This window comes from Poecilia formosa, unplaced genomic scaffold (assembly GCF_000485575.1).
Source record: "Poecilia formosa unplaced genomic scaffold, Poecilia_formosa-5.1.2 Scaffold18, whole genome shotgun sequence".
In the NCBI taxonomy this organism is placed as follows: domain Eukaryota; kingdom Metazoa; phylum Chordata; class Actinopteri; order Cyprinodontiformes; family Poeciliidae; genus Poecilia; species Poecilia formosa.
The window spans coordinates 3,794,151-3,816,115 of NW_006799957.1; the positions used below are offsets into that span (position 1 = coordinate 3,794,151).

Consider the following 21,965-nt stretch of genomic DNA (forward strand, 5'->3'; position numbering starts at 1 on the left):
AGGATCCAGTTGCAGATGGATGTGTTTACGCTCTACTTTATACAGCAATAACTCTTCCACAGTTATTCTCAAGTCAAATTCTCAAGTCAACAAACATAACTAAGCAAATAAACTTTTTGTCTTGGATTCCCTCTATATTGAAGCAACAGAAAATGCTTGTGAGTTATTGTGAGGAAAGACCAAGAGACAATGGCATTAGATTTTCCTGAAAATTAGTTTCCAACTAGCAAAAGCCCAGTGTAAAAACACAAAGTAACCCTACAGCCTGGTTATTTTGGCATGCTTAATAATGTATATTTTCAAAGATATTTTGGAAATAAAGGTATGATTATAATTTAGCTCATTACTTTTTCATCTGTATACAACCAAAGAACCAGTTTATTGACAGAAAAACTAGCTTGTTAGGCAAACTATTTTTTGCTACTGCTGTCAAGTGAGATTATCCGGGCAAATTTTGAACAAAGTAAAGAAAACAAAGAAAAGAAAGAACAGAAATTTACTGTTTTGCATAACACCAATGTGTATCAGTGAATGCATTTTTTTTTTATTGATTCCTTAAAACCAAGCATGTACGCTTGTCAAGTTCACACTGGTAGCTATAAATGTAACAATTTTTGAAAAAGAAGAATGTTATTGAAATTTTTGACAGTAACTTATTTATTTACCATTTTGTTAGACTGATTTCTTTCAGGGAAACCTCCTGGTGTGGCTTGGTTGTTTTATTCAGTTCTGTCAGCTGAAGCTACATGGATCAAACATTAGTAATCCACATTGCATAAACACACTGTCAAAACTCTTGAATGTTTACTGTTGCCTTGGTAATTTGCTGTCTGTTAGCCAATGTCTGCTAGAAGAAGTTGTTTACTGAACGGTCGTTATGATAACACAGTCTAATGCAGACACCTCTACGTGACTGAAATAAAACAGGCCACATGTTAGAGAGATTGCCTTTGGGATTTCCCTGCTTGGAGTTTAGTCTACAAAAAATAAATTTGATCCATGCTTTTTGTGCATATTTCAGTATTGGGACAGTTAATGTTAACAGTGACTTCTGGAAGTATAACTTTATTATGCAACACTAATTATGCATTATAATTCATAGTGGATGTTTTCTTTATTATTATTTGGCAAATACTAAAATTCTATTTTTGGTTGACATTATTTGCTAACCTTCACTAAACACAAATGTTAGATGTTATCAGCCACCTACCTGTTCATTAGCCACTTTTGATTTCCCTTAAGTATGAGTGAATATTCACAAAACTGATCATTTTGTTCCCTCACCATTAAACTAAGTGCATTTGTTTTGGTTGTTTTGTACCTATGTTTTTTTCTAGAACAGAGTAGTGATGTCTAATCAGGATGTTTCCCACCAATCATACATCAAATCACACCCACCATTGAGACATTTCATCTCTGCTATTAATATTCTATGATTCATTTATGAAGTATGAAAATACTTTACAGCTAAAAAAAACTAAGTACATATGCCATAGTGCAAACATTAAGCGGTTTGTGTCTGAGCAGAAAAAGAACGTGGGAAGGGATGAAAGTGATGAAGAGGCAAATTGACTTGGAGCTGTGCATCCATTTCTCTATGTGATGGACTGGAGACTTTTCCAGGGCTTACTCTATTGATCGTGGGAGATCTGTAAAGTCTGTGAATTACAAAGTGAGCATACTGAAATAACCTGGTAACAGCTCAAAGTCACAATGGATTACTTCTATTTTTAAAGGAATACTAAATGTTGTTTTTGATGTTAGAGCAGTTTCTGGGGTCAAACATCAAGCAAAGGTCTGGAGGACTTTTAATTATTTATTCTTTTTGGAATAAAAATTCCCACCTTTAGTTATTAATGTAAAGTACACATATTCATATTTAAAACTGCATTTTGTGTACTTTAACTTAAACATTTGGCGATTTTTACCAAGTTGATTAGCTTGAATTGCCCTGATATGATGACATGACAAATAGCAAAAAATGACCAGTCACTAGAAATGTTAAAAATGTTATCTATGAAGTCAGAAAATTCTTAATTTGTGTGTGTACAACTTTAAAAATGTTTATGTACAGACCACCAGAAATATGTTTGCCTGCCTCTGTGTGTGGAGTCAAACTGTGGAGCATTTGGGTGTAGTTAAATAAATAGGCACAAACATAGTTTTAAGGAAACATGATGACATGGAATATAAATTACATGCATTGAATGTTTCTGTCACTTTTTGTTTTTCATATTCAGAATTGTTTATTACTTTCATTTGAGTAGCATAAGGGCTGGGATTAGAAGTATTTAGTATATTTTGTAAACTAAGTGATCGAAGAAAGACTTCATTATTAGTTACATTGTTTTATTTGATTCCCTTTTGACTCGCACACTCTTGACTCCCTAAGAGTGTGTGTACATTTGGATAAATGGCTGTAACATATTGTTTACATACTGGCAATCTGTCCAGCCACCTCTCACCCAATGACAGCCGAAGATAGGCGCGAGCCCCCCGTGACCTTACATGGATAATTGGTTATAGAAAATGGATGGGTGGATATTGTATAAATAAATAATTTATATTAGTCAGCTTTACTACATTCTACAGATTTTGGTAATGGATACTAAACATTCTCATTCTCAGTAGAAATTCCAACTTCAGCAGGTTTACTCATTGTCTTTCTTTCTGGGAAAACAGAAAATCTGATTTCCATTCCAAACAACCATTATATTGCTTGTGATCCCTTTCTTAATACAGAAGTTTAAGCCAGTCAGGTTTATTATTTTATGATCCCAAACTTTTTGCTTTGTTCTACTTGCTTTATAGACATTTCAGTCAATAAATGTAAATGTACTTTCCACATTTCCCGTAGTGCTGCAGATGCCAGCCTTCAGATGATGCTGGGGATGCAGGATGGGGGTGGGGGGAGACGTGTCTGGTTCTTCGAAATCAGAGGAATGAAGTTGAGCTGCTGTGAAATGACATCAAGCTGCTTTGGGTGAGTGCCAGTTTTATCTCCAGCCCACATCAGACAGCCTCGCTGTCCCACTTTTTACTGATCAAATTTCCTATCTGTTTATTGATCAGGCGTTTTGGCGACACACATGTACAGCGCACACTCACACAAACAGACTCTGTTCTGCAGGGACAGTAGATGGAGGAGTGTTAAACATTGATTTGATGAGGGTAATGGAAAGAATGCCTGACTCTGCTTAACCCCTGTGACACACACACAGAGTGATGTGTAAACATCCTCTCAGTGGAGGAGGACCAGAGACTCAAAGCTGTGAGTTCAGCTCCCTCCTGAATCTGTTAAGAATAGCAACGCCTGACAAGAAGTCCCTCCTAGGGGTTTCTTCTTAGTTCGGGGTGCAGAGGGGAGATGAAATTCATTTTTATAGGAACTGACAATTTAAAGCTCTTTCTAGTTAAATTGTACTGTATATTTTTCATATAAAGTGATGATCCAATATTGTCAAAAATAATCAAGGATAAATAAGAGTGATAAAACCAGGAAACCCTTCTTGTGTTGAAACACCTCCCTGCATGAAATGTGCTCTATAAATAATGGATGATTGATTGATTATGCGGTCTGTCCGTTCAGGTGGACGGCTTTGTCTCGACAGGTTTCCAGTCACGACACCCTCTTTCCATTTTCAGATGATGAATTTAACAGAGATACTTAAGATTTTAAAAATACTCGGATCAGCTAACCTGTCTTTAAACTCAGCCATAACTTTGTCACTAACTTGGCTGCTGTCTTCCTTGGTCTTCGTGATGCTGCTTGGCCTTCAGAGAAAAGATGCGTATATACTGAGATTAAATTACACACAAGTGGACTTTACTAACAAAGTTACATCTGAAGGCAATTGATTGTGTTTTAATTAGGCATGTAAGCATCAACAGAGGGGAATACAAATGTACACTTCACACTCATGCATTGTGTTCTTGTTTGATGATCACAAAAAAAAAAATACTTTGCAACAACTTTTCACTGTTTGTGAGAAATCTTTCTTCATCTTCTTAGAAAAAGAATGTCGACAAAATCATCATGTTAAGTCTGTTCAAACTCACCAGCACAGTGCAAACTTGTCCTTGAGTTTAAAAGAAAACGTCACATAAACCTTTAGTTAAAGTACCGCAGGATTAGAAACAGGAGTCAAAATGAGGTCACAGTCAGAGATCTTAAATCTTAGCTAAACAAATGAAACAAAGCAGACCATCAGAGCAAATTTTTCTGGGAAAACATTTTATAGTTTTAAATTACAACACAAGTATAAATAAATAAATAATTATATTAATAATAATAATAATAATAATAATAATAATAATAATAATAATAATAATAATAATAATAAATCGAATTAAGCAATCTATAGATGAGTCACCAGCATGTGTGTGGCTCCACAATGTTTTCATTGCTCAGGCGGTCGATGTTCTCAGCAAAGTTTAGACATTTAGTGCTGCTAACAGTCAAACTCCTCCGTCGTTTTCTTTATTTTTGTATTTTTAAACCAAACAGATGAAATCAAGCTAATTGCAATAATAGCCAGTGAGAGAAAGTTCTAGAGGACTGAAGAAACACATCACATATTCTTCTGTCTGTTTGATTATGTGTTTATTTCTCTTGGCTTGTACACAAAAATCCAGTTTAAGTCCAAGCAGACAGATAGCTGAATGCCTCTGTTTATTTGTTTTTCCTTTTTGCTTTTCATGAACCAGATGAGCTGACTTGTGAAGCCACAAGCCTTAACCCTTTCTATGTGGCTGTCACGCTATGTTGGCACATCAAAAGACTATCCCTGTAAAGCTGATGTTTTCCATCTTTTCTTGTTGATGCTGACCAAAGGCAGTTTCATAAGTTATTAGTTTCCACAGGAAGTCCACAGAAGTTCATTCCCGCATGTAGAAACACTGACATTTGTATTCTGGGACGTACCCCTCATAGTAAAGTGTCCAGAAAATCCCTGGGCTGCAGTGCATTATGAAAACAATGTCACAGGGGTGTCAAACAAAAGTGTGAAGATTTGTACCACTTTTTCCCTTCCAGGTGGAAATTTCTTGCAGGTTTATACTGTATTTATTCCAGTAACCTCTTTGGGCTGGTGTCTCAGCACCAAAAGATAAAGTAACGATCTGATCTGACAACCTGTCCTGTAAAAAAACAGTGAAAAAAAAACAGTGAAGCCCTATTAATAGTAATGTTAGAATGCAGGGTTGTTTAGCAGATGTGCTTTTCAAATGAAGGTTTGAACCTCTTTGTGGACCTTTCTGAACTAAATACTTAGTTGGTTAAGCTTTATTTCATTTGTTTGGGATCTTGGTCCTTTAATGGACTGGTCACCGCTGTCCTATCTGTAGTTATAGTAATTATTCAAATGAATAGCACTTAACTGCTTAAACAAATACTGCTTCATTGTGAGCCATAAAAAAGTGTCTTTCTTATTTCTTTCTGTGCATGTATTCACCATGACTGATCTGAACATCATTCTCAAAAACCTTTCAAACATTTCAGCCTCTTTGAGGTGAGCTTGATTTACAGACAGAGCAGCAAACACAGAAAGTCAAACAGTTGGCTGTATTTATTTAGACGGCACAGTCTCTGCTCTGTCAGTCTCTGACTCAGTTTGTCGTTCAGACATCAGTAACTTTGCCTCAGTCAGACAACAAATGTGAAGTCTTCAGTATAAGTATTTAATACTCTGGCTCCCCCTGCTGGATGTTTCTGTCCTTTCAATCAACTTTTTCATCCTTCTGTCTGCTCTTTCTTCACAGCACTTCGCTTCTTCACCTCTTATCTCCCTACTAAATTGGATTAGATACGGAATAAACTGAAGCTACATGTAAACACAGTAGAAGGAGAAAGGATGATGATGCCGTGCTGAACTGATTTTTCTATAAATATATTTGTTTAGTTGCTTGTTTTTATGGATGGAGACATTGTGTTTGTTATCTTTGACTTCAACACAGAAAGAGCATCACTGTAAAGATGCACATTAATATAAATGCATGGTATTGTGTGCGTTTATGTTTTGTGTTGGGTTTGGCGCCCTCTAGTGAGTAAACATAAGATTAGCCAAATTTTGCATACTAGATCAGTTTTACATTTATATTTAACTATTGCGAAGTATTATGAGTCAAATAAATTGCATTGTTTGAGGTTATTTTATGGTTATTAGTTGTATTTGTCTTTCATTTTTCTACCATTCTTATAGTATAACAAAGCATTTATCTCTTTAAAGAAAAGTAATATCTGATTTAATGTGATGAAGAACTGAAATCATAATTTTCAGCTTACACAAATATACATTTTTATGTCAGAAAAATCAGAATAATAAGAAATTACACATTTGTAACAGAAAGCTTGCATTTCAATAAGATGTAGTCCAGAAAAAAATATTAATTTTCTTCTTCTGACCCTGCAAGTGTAAAATAATTCAAGTAATTAAAGTGCATCTTACATGATACAATGGCAACATGAAAAAAGGGACACACTTGTTTAAAGTGCTTAACATTTAAAATAAAGTTAAAATCAATATCTCTATAATAGTGTTTCTCAACCCTGGTCCTCACTGCCCCCCTACTCTGCATATTTTAGATGTGGCTCTATTCCAGAACAGCTGATTCAAATGACTGCATGACTATCAAGTACTGCAGAAGCCTGTTAATCACCCAGATATACAATTCAGGTGTGTGGCAGAAGGGAAATACCTAAAACATGCAGGACAGGGGGGTGGTGAGGACCAGGGTTGAGAAACACTGCTCTATAATAAGGTGTGGAGAATTTCCTGGAAAAGAAAAATCTTGAGAAACAAAGAGTTGTGACATACCATCAGAGGAAAGTAGAGACGATCTGTCATGGTTCCAGATGCCTCCATGACAACCAGAACATGCAGACATGCCAGGTTTTACATGTCTTCAGAGACGATCTGGCTGGGTTTTACATGTCCAAGAGGTAAATTCCTCATCCTCCAATGAGAAGGATCACAGGTAAAACTTGTGAAGTTTATTGTGAAATTGTTAGTTATGGTACTCATTGTTTCATTTGTCATAATAGCATTTCTACTCTAATTAGACACACTTTTTCAAAGTCCTGTCATTGTTTTAGTTAATGAACCACAGTAATTATGCTAAAAAACCTTGTGTTCCAGTCTCTTGTAGGTGCGAGGCTTGAAAATTTTTTATTTGTATGCATAAATGTCCAGAGTTTAAATGTTTTAACATCACAAACCTAAAGAATAGAGAAGAATTTTGACAGAGAAAGGTGTGAAATTCTCAAATTTATTTTCATTGTGAGTTCTTTTCCTCCACAATTTCCATTGTAGGATTATATAACGATTACTTAAACAATTATTTTGTTGGTATTTCCTGTTGGTCAAAACCAAAGAAAGATACATTTCGAACAGTAATGAAAACTCAGACTCATCCTCTGCTATAGGTTAAGTGGCATTTATGTTTATTCTTATTTACTGTATTTTTTACTGGTAAAAGAGAGCAGGAACATAAAAAAATATTTCCTCCTACTCCCTTTGAGCAATTTATGTAATGTCAATGTATGCAACAATGTATGTTTTTTCTTTATCTTGTCTGCTCAAATAAAATAAAGAAATAAAATAAAAATAAATTAAATGTTTTACAGCACATTTCCAATGTGTACAACGGTTTTTACCTGGTTTGTTTTGTAGTATTCCCCCCCTATTGGTGGCCACTGCCACTATATTCTTTTGCTAGTCAAGAGCCCCTCCAGATGTATCACAGATAAGGCGTGGTCAACATTCCTGGCATTTGTGTTCATCAAATTACATGGAAAACAGCCTCAGTTTAGAAGCCTCAGCTTCCACACAGTCTTTCAAAAATAAAAGCCCCAGGACACATTGGTCATGAACAGCTAATATGAATACAATAATGATTTTTTTTTCTTTTTTAAACGCATTCTCACATTCAAATTGCAGTATAGACTCTGATAGACAAACGGGTTAAACTGAGCAGCTATGTTTTATTTTTTTTAATGTGGTATTAAACGATTTTAATGACAAGAAGAAAAAAAAAACTATCTTCCCTGAAGATTTCCAGTTAGATTTTAAAAGACTTCGAAAACCATGTATTTATTTAAAATATTCATCTTTGGGGAATTTTTTTTTATTTTGCTTCTATTTATATCATAAATTATAGTGCTAAATTAAATGTGAGCCCAGGGAAGTCCTGCATAATAATAATGAAAAAAATGGGTTTATGTTCCTGATACAGGAAAGCAACGAATAAAAGACAAAATACTTATACATATTTAAAAAGTCTCTTATAGTACTAGAAAAATATTCATTGTTTAAAATCGACTAAGCCGCTATGTGGAAACTCAGCAATTCTTTTATTTTGAAGTTATTATTTCCGGGAACGGTGCTTTAAATGAGTGGGGGTAACTGTACACAACATTTTGGGAAACGTTCAGAGAAAATCTTTGCAAATTACACAATACCGAAAGAGAGAGAGAGAGAGAAAGAGGAGCAAAGCATCTAGCACCAACAAGATGTACAGCGCAGGTTGGTTCATTAACTTTTTACAGTTTGATGGGTCCGTTTGCAGCAGGGAGTGAAGAGACCTTCTGAGCTCATCGAAACGCCCATCTTTTCAATTTTTCTCAAGAGATCAATTTTCTTGTCGGGTCACTGTGAATGGCTGAATAGGAAACAGCTATAATCTTTACGACCGAGGTTAACATTGGGAGCTAATCTAATTAGAGACTGCGGGCTATTTTAGAAGTCTCCCTTTCTTCATTAAATGCATTTACACATTCAGTTTGTGACTATTTTTTACTTTTATTTTGTACTTCTTAAATGCTTTAACTTTTATTCCTTTTTTGCATTTCAAAGGATTGATTTTAAGAGTACAAACTTTAGACTTCCAATCATTGGGAATTTTATCATCTGTCTCATAATGCCCGGCCTTTAATAACGGACCTGACTGCAGGCTGCAATTGCTTTCCCCTACTGCTAAAATACTTTATTTGTGGGTAAAGCTCTTTTTTCTTCTTCTTTTTTTCATTCTGTGTAAATGACCAGAATCTAAACAATATGGTGAAATACCATCCTAAATGGTCAGCCATGTGTTGGCTACACTCATCCGATTACAATGTGTCCAAAAGGACCACACAGAAAATACATGATGGGCAAATGACCTTGGCATGTTTAGACGTTCTTAAAGGCATGTTTGGTCCTTTTATTTGTTCATTTCTCTGAAATCTACAGCATTAAAAGAATTGGAAGTGATTGTGAAACTCAGGAAGTGGAAAATTGAGAAGTGAAAACAGCAGACAGCCTGTTTGGATTGAAATGAGAGATCTCCTTGAGTAGGCATGCTATAAAATTTTAACAATAATATTTTGATGTTATATTCATGATTTTTTCTCTTTTTTTAATAAAACTAAATCACTGGCAAGTAAATACAGCTGAGTCTTACCTCATAACTTGCAGGCAACACAGACGTTATCTTCCAGTGACGTCACATTTGTGAGCGTTTCATACTGCAATTAAAATGCAGTAAGATCTGTGTTTACTTTATGTGTTCAGGTTAATCTGTTTGTTTGTTTATTTGTTTTTTGTGGTAAAATCAGTGTTGTAAGGTGTGCAAAAGAACTATAATCTCCTATAGCCAGAGTTATGACGTCAGCATAGTTTTTGTCTAAAATTATGATAAAATTATCACTTTTTTGCGTTATTGTTTTTTTTAATTTTATGTATTAAGAGAATCATGTCCAATTTAAATTTTTATGCAAGTATTTATACACCACAAACATTTGTTTCAGTCCAGCACAAAGTATTTTAAAGTACTTTTTTATTTTCTGATCCTGTTTTTCATAACTGGTTTCTGATTAGAATCTGCAAAGGTCATTCATGAACCGCCAGGACTGAAGGACTTACAGATTCTGAACTATGTGATTGTACTGCGGACCTCTGTGACTCTTCTTGTTTTCAGGAACAAAGTGTTCCTGAAAAACAGTTGGCCCCTTTCCAAGGTTTTACTACTTCTGGATCCTTTTTTTTTTATAGATTCCTTGGAATCATGTTTCCATGCTTTTCACTTAGAAACACTTAGTGACTTACCACTACAGATGCGGGGGTGGTGTGAGACAAGTCACAACAACTGTGTGCCCCCTCTCACCCACTTTTTAGCCCTCGATCATCATTTGAATAGTTGTCAGATAACATCCCATTGCTGTGGTCTAAACCACACGATTGGAGATTTTATCAGGAAACACAAAATGTGTCTGAATTTGTTAAATATTTAAATATAAACAGTTCTTCCAAAGCAGTGAATGAACAACCTTAGTAAAGTATGATTTCAATATGTGCAAAAAGGTGAAAAAAGAGATAAAAACTTTCTGCCAATAAATCCAATACTTCCTCTGGTGATTGTTTTATTTCCAGGGAATGAGAATTTCATCCACTTAGTTGTAGCCCACAATTTCATTAGATATAACTGGAATTTTGTTTTCCATTCTAGATGGTCCAAAAACATCAAAAACTCTCTGCGTACATTAAAAACGAGGATTATGCTGGTAGTTTGTGCAAATCCAAGGAACAAACAACAATGATACCAATAAATAAAATAATTTAGTAATATAACACTCATATGATTTAAAAATGAGGAAGAATTGCATCAAAATCTGAATGTGTTATTTTTTTAAATGAATGTATGTGGATAGATGCATTCATTTCGTGTAATAATAAATTAATTCTGAACTACAATGTAAAGTAATCTAAAAACCTGCTGTGACTCATCAGCAGAGCCTCACTTATTATCTGACAAAAATTAAAAAAAAGGGATAAATCCAGAAAACGGATTAAAATTGAATAATTAAGGCACAGCCAGCCACTATGCTCCAGTTATTTGGGTGGTTTATCTACTTTCCATTTCCTTTTTTGTTTGTATTTACTTCCCAAAGAAAATCTAGTTGAGGCATCTACATTTTGTATTAAGCTGAAAAGATTGTTCTTTCGTGATCTAGCCCAACTCAGATGCTTAAACCTGACTGGGACTAAAGTTGGGCATCTAAAGCCCATTTTTTGTTCTGCGGTGAAAATATGCAGTAAGCTGACATTCAAATACTTTGACAAGTCTAAACATGTTTTAAGGTATGCTACAGAAGTTATAAAACCAGTTTAAAGAAGTTATAAGGAATCAAGAGTGAAGTAATCCGTTTCCTTTATTTCTTTTAGCCATATATCCGCCTCAACATGCCCCTGCAGCCAACCCGTTTGCAAGCATGCCTGGCTATGAGGGAATTGGTGCAGGTAAGGAGAGTCATGCTAGTTCAGTTGTACATTTGCAGCACATTGGCATCTAACTTTCCGTCGTTGTTGCAGGTGGTTTTTTGCCTCCTCCTGTACCTTTACAGCCAGTAGCTCCAACCCAGCCTGGCCCCACTCCTGAAGAGTGGAAGTAAGATCTCGTTCACCTCACTGAACACTCAGTAAATCACATGTTGGTCCGTGTTTGCATCCACCTTATATTTTATTTGTGTTTGTATGTTTTTTTTGTTTTTGTTTTTTATTTCAGCATCCCCGCTCTGTCAGAAGATGCTGCTCGTCAGGCATTCAAAGGCTATGTGGATTCTCAGTGCTGCTACCAATCAGGCCCAGCAAATGAGGGTGTTATCACCAACATGGAGTCATTTAACACATACAGGGTGATTGCATTTTATGTTACTAATAAAACCTTTAGACTTTGGCATTTACCAGTAAATCTGTTGCTAAACATTCATGCTTCAGTTAGCTGTCCTAATTAGAAAAGACAGTTTTTAACATCAGAACCACCTACATTTTAGTTCCAACCTCACTTGAAGATAAATACACATTTGGATCCATTCTTAACATGATATGCATGAGTGAATGCCAAAAAGAAAACAAAACTAAATTACTTATTACTTTCCAATAAATTGGTGCATACCATTATTTTCCTCAAAGAAACTTCTTGATCTTTCATCTGTTTGTCTGGAGATCTGATAGCAGGACATAACCTAAACTCCTAAACCTAAAGTTTACTCTGTGATGATCACAGATTTTTTTAACATCATCCTTTAAGATTTCTTGTTCTTACTCAGAAATCTAACTGAAAACAGGTGTTGGTGTAATCAAAAACAAGGCAGTTTTATCAGTGTTTGAAACATTTTTCTTTCAACAATTTAGTTATACTTACTATAGCTAAATTGCTATTTTATACACTTAGACGTTCCTTAAAAACACATTAACAGTTTCTTAATGCTAACAACCTTATCCCCCTATAGCTCCTCAGTGAATAAACATGTTAATTAGTGCAGAAAAACACACCCACAAAATTCACCAGCACACTTCCCATGTCTGGTTCCATGTTCCCAACACTGTGCACAAAAGACAACATGTGGCTATTGTTGTTTTGCATCTGTAGTTTTATATTCTTTGGTTTTCTATTCCATAGTGTGTACTCTTTTATTTGTGTGTCACAGTTTGGGACTGTTTTATGTTGTGCCAAAGATCCATCTTGACATGGAAAGACTGAAGTTAACTTAACCTAGTTGCTTGGTGCATGAAGGGAAACGGTACATCAGATCCCTAAGCATTCTTCTAAACACTGCTCTGAAGAAACCAAGTTCTAAACACACCCACAGTGTCTCTCAATCCCCAATACACATCAGTGTAAAACACTCTGGAAACCCATGTGATTAAATATCCATCTGTTCAGTCTCACAAGTCAAACTAAACGGTTTCCTCCAGCAACTTCCTCTTTGCGTTCTCTGGTCATACATTGTCTCATTGAATAAATTACAATTCACTCAAAGTTAGCAAACACGTGTTAAGAGGTCAAACTGTCATACTATTGACTGTTGACACTTATTTTGAACAGAGACACATACAAAATGTCCACCACACACCTAATGTGTAATAATGGCTTATGAAATTATAAAAACTTCTGCTGCCATTTGCTGCTGCTGTGTTTAAAGGTGGAGGATTGCAAACAGCTCTTTTTCTTTTTTTTTGCAATGTCACAGCTCTGTTGTAATAGTTTTCCTGTATATGTTCAAAGTAATTTTAGTAATTTTTTTTTATGTAGTTAATTTTGGACTCCTCCAGGTATAACTGTCCAATTACCCAAACCTGTGCAATCATGTTTTAGTCAAATTAGAGCCAGTAGTTCAGAGCACAAGACAAACTTTCTTGGCCCATTTAACTCTGGGATTGACGACTCCAGTCCTTGAGAGAACCTTTAGATATGTCCTTTGTCAAACACACCTAAGTAAAATTGCTGATTAATATCAGTATGCAGTCAGATTTTTCCAAATATCTGCTAATCACATAATCATTTGACTCAGGTGTGTTGGAGCAGAGACATATCTAAAATTTGTAGGACACCAGCTCTCTAGGACTGGAGGTGCAAAACACAAGCTGGTTGTCACAACGGGCAGCAGATGTCAGATGCTTTACATCCCAACCATGTCTATACAAGGATTTTTTAAATAACGCAGAATAAATTTTAAAGTACTTTGTCTGTCCTGTAGTTGCGTCTGGAGACATTCACCGAGTCCAGATCAACTGAGATGGCCGAGAAACCTTACGAAGGTAGGAGCTCAGTATTCATGTCCCCTAAACCCAGGCTTCATGTTAGATACTTAAAACTGCTTCATTTAGTTTCTGTTAGTTGAACAAAATGTTATCTCAGTGAAGTTTCTAGGACGGATGAATTGTTTTATTTCCATAACAGGGGAAACGGCTGACTTCTACGCTCAGCCTGCCCCCACACCTTGGGAAGTCCAGGCCAAGATCCCTGAGCTCTTCACCAAACACACCGAGGAGATCCGAGTGCCATACACCTCCAACATCAAGGTGATTGTTTTTTAAAGGGCATGAATTCAAGTCAGCCAGTTTATCCTGCTGCTTTGTTGATTTCTTTACTTTATCCCAGATTCTACTTTTGGGACCCATTAATTCATTGTTCTGATACATTTGCCAATTTACTGTGCAGCATTATGGTTTTGAAGTTAGAAATGATAAGAATAACTTAAACTCTTTGCAAAATCGTTAAACATCTTTCCTGGAAACAAATCAGCTGATGTCAAGATGGGTCACAGGACGTAGCTGGAGGACAGTGGTTCACATGGCTTTGTAGACTCCAGCTTTCTGGAAAAAGTGTTGACACATGTAAGATTTCTGTAAGATAAGCTACACAGCTTCAAGGAAAGCTTGATAATCCATGTTCAAGTTTTTGCCTCCTGTCTTAAGGTTGGCTGTCCCATTTTTTGAGCAGCATCATGGTTCCATTCAGAAAGACTGGAAATGTTTGTCTTGTTTTCAGTGAATTAGGGTCCTGCTGTACAAACGTCCAAGAGGTTTTACGTGCAAGAAGCACTTTAAAACCACTGAAGTTTTCCTCAAATTGGACTTATAATCTTTCAATTGACAATTCAGAACCAAAGCATAGCCATGAAAAAGTCTTAACCCTTATAAAAGACTTTTAAAAGTCTTCTTTGTCAATTACTACTATTGATTCTTTCTGAAATATAATTTAGCACTACGGTTTTCTTTTCTTTTTTTATTATTCAGCCCAAATATATTCTGTAAGGAAGTTACTCAGGAAGTTTTTGAGGTATTATTTGAAATGTATCAGAAGCCAAAGAGTTGAGAAATCACTGGACCAAATGTTTGTTTTGTCTTAAAAGTCCCATGGGCCAAATAATATTGATAGGTATTTTTTGACTGATTGAATTAAAAGGCAATTTAATGCCTCGTCAGAGAGGTTATGTATGCTTTAAAAAGTACAGGTAAGCTCTTGCGATTCATACTCCTGGCAGTTCTAGATGAAAAATTAATTTTCAGCCAATCAAGAAGTTTATTACAGAAATGAAAAGCAGGCATTTCTCAGGAAATGATAAAATGATGTAAAAAGCGTGTAAAACTCCCCTCACCCAGAAAGAAAAATTGTTTTGTTCACATTTTACTAAAGGTATATATTTATCTAATTTATCCATCATATTTCATCTAAATAAATGTGCTTTTGCCAAATCTGACAAGCTGAACAGTGTAAACAAAAAGGCCACTTGCTTTTTGTCAGAACTTTAAATTATGACTAGTGTTCTGAGATTCTGTGTGCTTCTAAAAGGTAGTGAGGCGATTCTTGAACTCCTGTTTGTGTGTAGGAATGTAACGCCTGCCATGCTGAAGGAACAGTGTCCTGCAAAGACTGCGAGGCAAAAGGATATGTAAGAAATCTTTCAAATTTCCATATAAATCTGTAATAACATTTTGCATTTGTAAAATCAATTGATTTGCTGGCTAAGTAATTTGGTCAGTCCTTACTGTATTACCAGCGAATATTTGTTCATATGTTCCCTTTAGAAACAATGCAATAGATGCAATGGCTCTGGCAAGGATGGGGAGGAAAACTGCACTGGCTGCAATGGAACAGGAAAGGACAGGTAATCGAGCTCAGTGTGGCTTGTTGATATGAACGTGGCAAACGCATTGGTAGCAAATATGCAATTGAGTCAACTAATGTGTCATTTGACTCATAAAGACTGTAAAAGTAAATGCCTTCATTGTTACATTTTAACTGAAACATTAGACTTGCAAATGCCTTAAACATTCCTCTTTTTTTTAATTAAAAATCATTCTGATCATATTTTATGTTTGTAATAATCTGCCTTTTTGGAATTATAAAGGCATAAATAATAAGGACTCAATTTTATTTGTTTTCCATTGCACACTTCACATAAATATATCATACTTTAAAGTGTAAATCTTTGTTTCCAATTTATTTTGAAGTATGCAGTAGATGTAAAAGTTTATTGTAAAAAAGAAAGTAAATATGAAATATAGGAAATATGCCTTTTTAATGATCAAGGGGTACAAGAGAGAATATGTTGTGGTAAATGAGTTTAACAGATTCTATTTATTTTATCTTGTATCAAAACAATTATGGGCCTGAAATTTACCAATATAATCACCAATTAATATGTTTAGTGTGTTATGCTTCTGACTGGATTTTTTTTTTGTGTGTGTGTGTGTGTGTGTGAAGGTGTTCAAAGTGCAGTGGTGCGGGAAAAATTAAATGTGAAACCTGTAAAGGAAAAAAGCAATTGCTGACCTTCATCAAACTCAAAGTGGAGTGGTAAGTTTCCTAAACTGCTGCAGCTGTAACAGGAAAAGATTTACAGGGTTATATAGTGGATCTAGGCGACATTAAATCCATTCCCTTTTGTTTCTATATTTTAAAGATTCAGCTGTCTTAACCACTACCTGACATAAAATGATGCTATTCTCATATACAAAGGAAATGAGTGGGACTATGTTTCAATTCCCTATTTTGCTTTCTAAATAAACTACCTAATAATTCACAATGTTCTTGCAGAAACTGTAGCAGAACTTAAACTTTTTGTTCTTTCAATATCAGTTTGTCAATAATTACATGGAAAAAGTAAGTAAAGACAGTGTTGTTTCGATTCCCAAGAAAGTATAACTTTTCAAAAAGATTCTTTTATTATTATTATTGTTTTTAGTCTGAGTACTATTGAGAATGTTGTATCACACATAAAACAAACCCCGCAGTAGTTTTACTTTCACATCTTTGAATATGTGAAGGTGTTTGCTTGCACCTGGGACGTAAAATCAACATGTTTCCACCACATCTTATTACCGCTGATGTGAGGAGTGACCATATTGCAATGAGAAGTTGGTCTTTCAAGTGGTAACTGGGGTATGTCAGAGTTTTCCAGTGAAAAATCCGACTTTTCAGTTGATTTTTCCGACTGGGAAGTCAGAATCAGACCAGAGACATCTAAAACCTCCAGGACACTGCTGTTTAGGAGATTAACACTCCTGCTAAAAATAATCAGATTCACGCATTTTGCATATTATACACTGTAGGAAATATTGTGCATATTTTCCTGGGGCTTAAGTAGAATAGAGGGTATGTGTGACGTTTGAACAGCCAGCTTCATGAGTCGAACTTGCTTATTTCTGTTTAGGGCTAACAATGTGGACAACCATGTGGTGGAGCAAAACTCTGGCCTGAAGGCTGAAGAGTTGAACTCTGTGAATGGAAAGGAGCTGTTCAAGATGGCCCAGATCATGGTAGACACACACACACACACTCACACATTCTTAATACATACTTTTTTTCAAGTGGATGAAAGTAATTTAGGTATAAAAACGTAAAGATATCAATTTGTTTTGATTCAGTAGAAATGATCAAATCAAGTAAATAGATAAAACAAGGAATCGTTTCTAATGAAACGATGAGGAAATTAAAATGGGAGAAAACAGTCAACCGTAGTGAATGAGCACCTGTGACGAACATTATGATGTTTGGCTGATTTGTAATACAAATATTAAATTTCTGACATACTGTATTCATATCTGTTGCAGATTAAACAGGATTCTTGAAAAATGTTTATTAATTAAAGCATAATTTAGGATGTTTGGTATATAAATTCATGTAATAAAGAAATGAAACATTTTTAACCTCAGACAAAAATAGCTGAGCTACAGTCTAATTATCGTCTTTCAGAAGAGCCATAAGGGAAAGTAGTGGCTGATTGAAAGATGGTGCTCAGGTTTTCAGCTCCATGCGTTTCCTCACAGGTCTACCCACTGTATGGATTCCCAAATCCAGCCATTGTTGAGGCCTCTGACCGTCTGATCAAAGAGCACCAGTCCAAGTATGCTCAGACATCCAGGATCATGCAGCAGGTTTGTTAGAATAAACATGAGTAAATGCCTAACTTGCATTATAAAAAAAACCAAAAAAAAAACAGACTGAGCACTGCAAGCAAAAAAAATATTTTAGGCTCTAATCTAAATAAAACCACCTGAAGTGTTAAATCTTCAAGCTTTTTTAATTTATTGGGTATTTTGTAAGGTGTTTTCGTCTTTTACAATAAAATAACTCCGTATCTGTTTCTTTCAGAGGCAGACTGTTGAGTTGATCCCGGTAACTAAGGTGAACTACAAGTGGAAAAATAACATTCACGTTTTCTATGTTTATGGAAAGGAAAACAAGGTCAGCGCTGACGACTATCCAGAAACCTGCTGCTGCGTCATCTTGTAGACAAAAATTTGAATTCAAACGTGTACTTCCATTTTCTTTCAACAGTCATCTCCCTTACTACATTTTAAATCTACAATATTTGTTTTCCAACTGGTTGTGTTTGAAGACAACCAGTGGTTTCCAGTAACATTCATAACATTGCAAGGTGTTGGGCAGAAGCTTTATTTATCTTTTTATTATGATGTTTTACAATACAATACAATTCTATGAAAAAAAAAAAATATATTGCTAATACCCAAAGGTAAGTCTCTGTCTTTTAAATCTTCTCTTTTCTTTTTTTAATCTGGGTGCTTGGGCCGACCAGCATTTTTATTCGTTTTACTTGACCCACATGTCAATGAATTCCATCCTCATATCATGACTTTACAGTTATACCTCATGTATGTAACATGAATGTTTTTGTTTTTATAATAGCCATTGCATTTACAGTGTAATTTTACTCTCATGTGCATTTATACATGATCATGAGAAAAAGTACCATGTTTCTGTGAATACAGATGTACAGATCTAGTTTTGCTGGTTGGCTTATGTTCTTCAGGAAGTCATAAACCTCAGTGATCTGAGTCACATTTAACATGAATTTACTAAAAACTGAGACTTCTTATATGTTCTAGTGAAAATTGTGTGAAATATCTAGTCAGCCTAAGATCTCTTTGCACTATGATAGGTGGACTGTTTTCATTGAATACTAACATCAAGGTCTCTTAACTTTGTTTGCTCGTTCTGTACTCTACTGCATATTCCTCTCTGCTGCTTTTATCACAGGATTGTATTTTGTTTTTTTTTCTCAAAAATATTCAAGACTTCAAAGAAAAAGTAATCTTGTAACCCATACTTTATGCATATTTTCATGTAATCAATGACTCTTGTAGCACATCTGACATTGTGTTACAGTCAAAGAGATGTAGGATAAAGCCACTTCAGGTTTTCTTTTGGTTTGTTTGATTGTTTTACCAGTTATATTTACCCAACCATACATGAATTTATTTTACTTTTATATTTTTGTATCACTAAAGTTTTTGCTGAATGAGATGGAATCTGTTTGCATTTTAAGAAATATGACTGACTTATTGCTGTTGTACCATTCATTATGTAAAACTGTGTGGTGCTATGTTGCAAACACATCAATCATATATGTACATGCTACAGCATTGTGAACAATGATCATTAGGATAATCTTTTTATCAGATTCATAAATGCCTTAAATACAGCACTGCGACTAACAATCATTTCTGACAGTAACATTTAGCATGTTTTTCTCTTATTCAAATTTAAAAAAATAAACTTTTCTTGCATCAGTTATCTGTTTTCAAGGCAAACGGTTGCACATTAGTCCCTGGACAGGTTAAAAGTCCATCAGTTCAGAAAGTTACAAATATGTTCAAATACAATATGTATGTATTTTATTCAGACAAACAAGCAAAGGGCGAGTGCCTTGGGTCATCTTTGTCTCAAGCAAATCCATTAAGGTTGAACCTGTCCTTCTCAACTCTGTGTAGCATGATGTTATCCAGAAGTTTCAATCACATCAACTCTGAGACGCCCTTTGTACCTGGAGCTCAGCATGGATGCTCTGTAGAAAAGTGACAAGATAAAGAACAAGCTGCCAATCTGTCTGATGCCTGCTGAGACATTGAGTGCAGTCTGTCTGACTTCAAAACTCTTATCAGTATAGATAAACGGTAAATCCGCTCCTCCAGGCTGAAACAGAACAAGTGATTTCTTTTCTAGTGCACTGAAGAAATCGCCTAACCTCATTATTTCCTCACATATGCCTTTATTATTTTTGAAGTGTTTCAGATTTTCTGATTTCACATTTAAGGAAAAGGGCAAAAGGTGTTGGGTGTATATTAGAAATGCGAGTAAAAAAATGTGCACTTATGTCAATATTGTCAAAGGTAGCTTTCATTGGCAAACGCATGTTAGTTATCTTGCTGATAAACATATGGCTAAAAATAAACTGCTGTGAAACATAACAGACATTTGCACATCCTTTGTTTTTCAGTAAAGATTAGTATGAAAAACTATGTGAACACAGTTATTCATAGTTAAAGAGCCTAATTTGTCTTAATGTTTGTAAATTTCTCTAAATTAAACTTTGACTTGATTTGATCTGCCTGTCTCCAAAATATGCAAAGTTTTACAGACTCAGAAGACAGAATTATTCAGGTGAATTTGACCTTGAGTAAGAGCAGGAAGATACCCCAAGACGTTACTCAGGGCAGGTGCTTAACTCATTTTGCAAAAACAAAATAAAGAAAAAGTCACTAATAGCAAAAGTTAAGCCTTGGCAGTAGCAGGAGATTGACAAGTCACAGATAAAAAACTTAACATGAATGATTTTCCTGCAGAGAATCCCTTTTAAAGACAGAGCTAAAGCACAGCAGATAAATATGGGCTTGAAATATCTGAGACTTTATATTTTCATCTCAGAACAAGATGTTTCGGCTTTAAAACATTATTGGAAACTCATAAAAAAGTAAAAAAATAAATAAATAAATAAATAAAAGACCCATTGTGATAACCAAAGACTAATAAAACAGGCACCCAACTACTCCGTCTGTCTTCTTCCCAATCATGTTCGTTACCTTGATAAAAAGATGGATTATTTATAGTTGCAAGAATATAGGCAGCATCTAAACCCAAAAATAAGAAGCAGGATATGTAAGAGGAAATACTAGTGGTGGTGACTATAAATATCTTCATGTCCTGATGCCAAACAAGTGGGTTTGCTGCATGATATCCTAACATTGTGGTAAATGTTTGATTTGAAATGCCATGAAGTAATGGAAGGAATGGAGCTCACCACCAATCAGCCAAATCAATAGGACAAGACTGCACAAGGACTGCTGGATGCAATAATATCCAGGAAGTTACTTATTTCTTAAGTAACTTCCTTACTTAAGAAAAAAGTAAGGAATTTACTTATTTCTTAATCAGTAACTTGCTAAAAAGTTACTTATCAACTTCTTAATAAGTAACTTATTAAGAAGTTACTTAATAAGTAACTTATTACTTATGCCAGACAACATTTTTCTGTTCTATCATTGTCCAATTTTGCTCAACCTGTGTGATTTCTATTCTCTGTTACTTGTTCTTAGCTGAAGATATTTTCACTCTGCTTTAACAAAAAAGTTTTAACATGCAATGTGCAGTCAGTTTCTAAGGACTGGATTTCTTTGGTTTTACCAAGTGGTTATTTAGGCAAATGCTCAGTCTAAAACAATGTCCTCTTATCTCTGACAAACATTTTTGCAAAGCAATGCTTTTCTTTTTTTTACCTGCACAATTGCTTACTTAAACTGTTCTCTGTAAACCCAACAACAGATTATTTTTGAAAATCCCAGAAGATCAGCCGCTCCTAAGATACTCTGACTGGTTCAGGACCAACCCCCATGCTTGGGGTGCTAAGAGGCCCAGTTGGTACCATGTGGTTGTTGTGATCCTCCATTGATTGTCATTGGTTCTGTTCTCGGGTCATTTGCTGCATGTCTTTCCCTTCTTTCTTCTCCCTATTTCCTGTTCATTTACTGTTCAAAAAAGGTCAATAGTGTCATAAAAAAAAACATTACCACATTTAAAGTGACTCAAAAGTGTTCTTCATTTTAATACTCAGCCTGAACTTTAGCAAGCCATGTTTACAACCTCCAGATGCCTAAATGTATTAAGTTGCTGGGATGTTTTTGGTTTATTCATTCAGTTTTGAGAAGTAACTGAATAGATGTTCCTAATAAAATGGTCAGTGAGTTCAAATTATTTTGTTTGCTTGTTTGTTTAGTACTTATTCTCCTCAGAATGGCTCTGATTTAAAGCTTACTTTTGCATAGACTATTATGCTAGCAGTCTCTTATGCAACAGTCTATAACATATTCAACTGCTTTCCCATAACATAATGTGGGATTATGTGA

General features: G+C 35.1%; 1 protein-coding gene across 3 annotated transcripts; it reads left to right on the forward strand.

The window, feature by feature from the left end:
- Positions 1-6,792: 6,792 nt before the first annotated feature.
- LOC103134686 (protein SSUH2 homolog) lies at positions 6,793-19,267 on the forward strand. Of its 3 annotated transcripts, none has more exons than XM_007547056.2 (12): positions 6,793-6,940; positions 11,199-11,273; positions 11,346-11,421; positions 11,539-11,668; positions 13,514-13,574; positions 13,717-13,838; positions 15,149-15,211; positions 15,348-15,427; positions 16,027-16,119; positions 16,976-17,081; positions 17,592-17,699; positions 17,917-19,267. In XM_007547056.2, the coding sequence occupies exons 1-12, from the start codon at positions 6,844-6,846 to the stop codon at positions 18,055-18,057; spliced, it is 1,152 nt and encodes a 383-aa protein (XP_007547118.1). In that variant the 5' UTR covers positions 6,793-6,843; the 3' UTR covers positions 18,058-19,267. The 3 variants fall into 3 exon arrangements, with proteins under 3 accessions (XP_007547118.1, XP_007547119.1, XP_007547120.1); XM_007547057.2 differs by having other exon boundaries at positions 6,887-6,975; XM_007547058.2 differs by lacking the exon at positions 6,793-6,940 and adding an exon at positions 8,376-8,522.
- Positions 19,268-21,965: the final 2,698 nt, after the last annotated feature.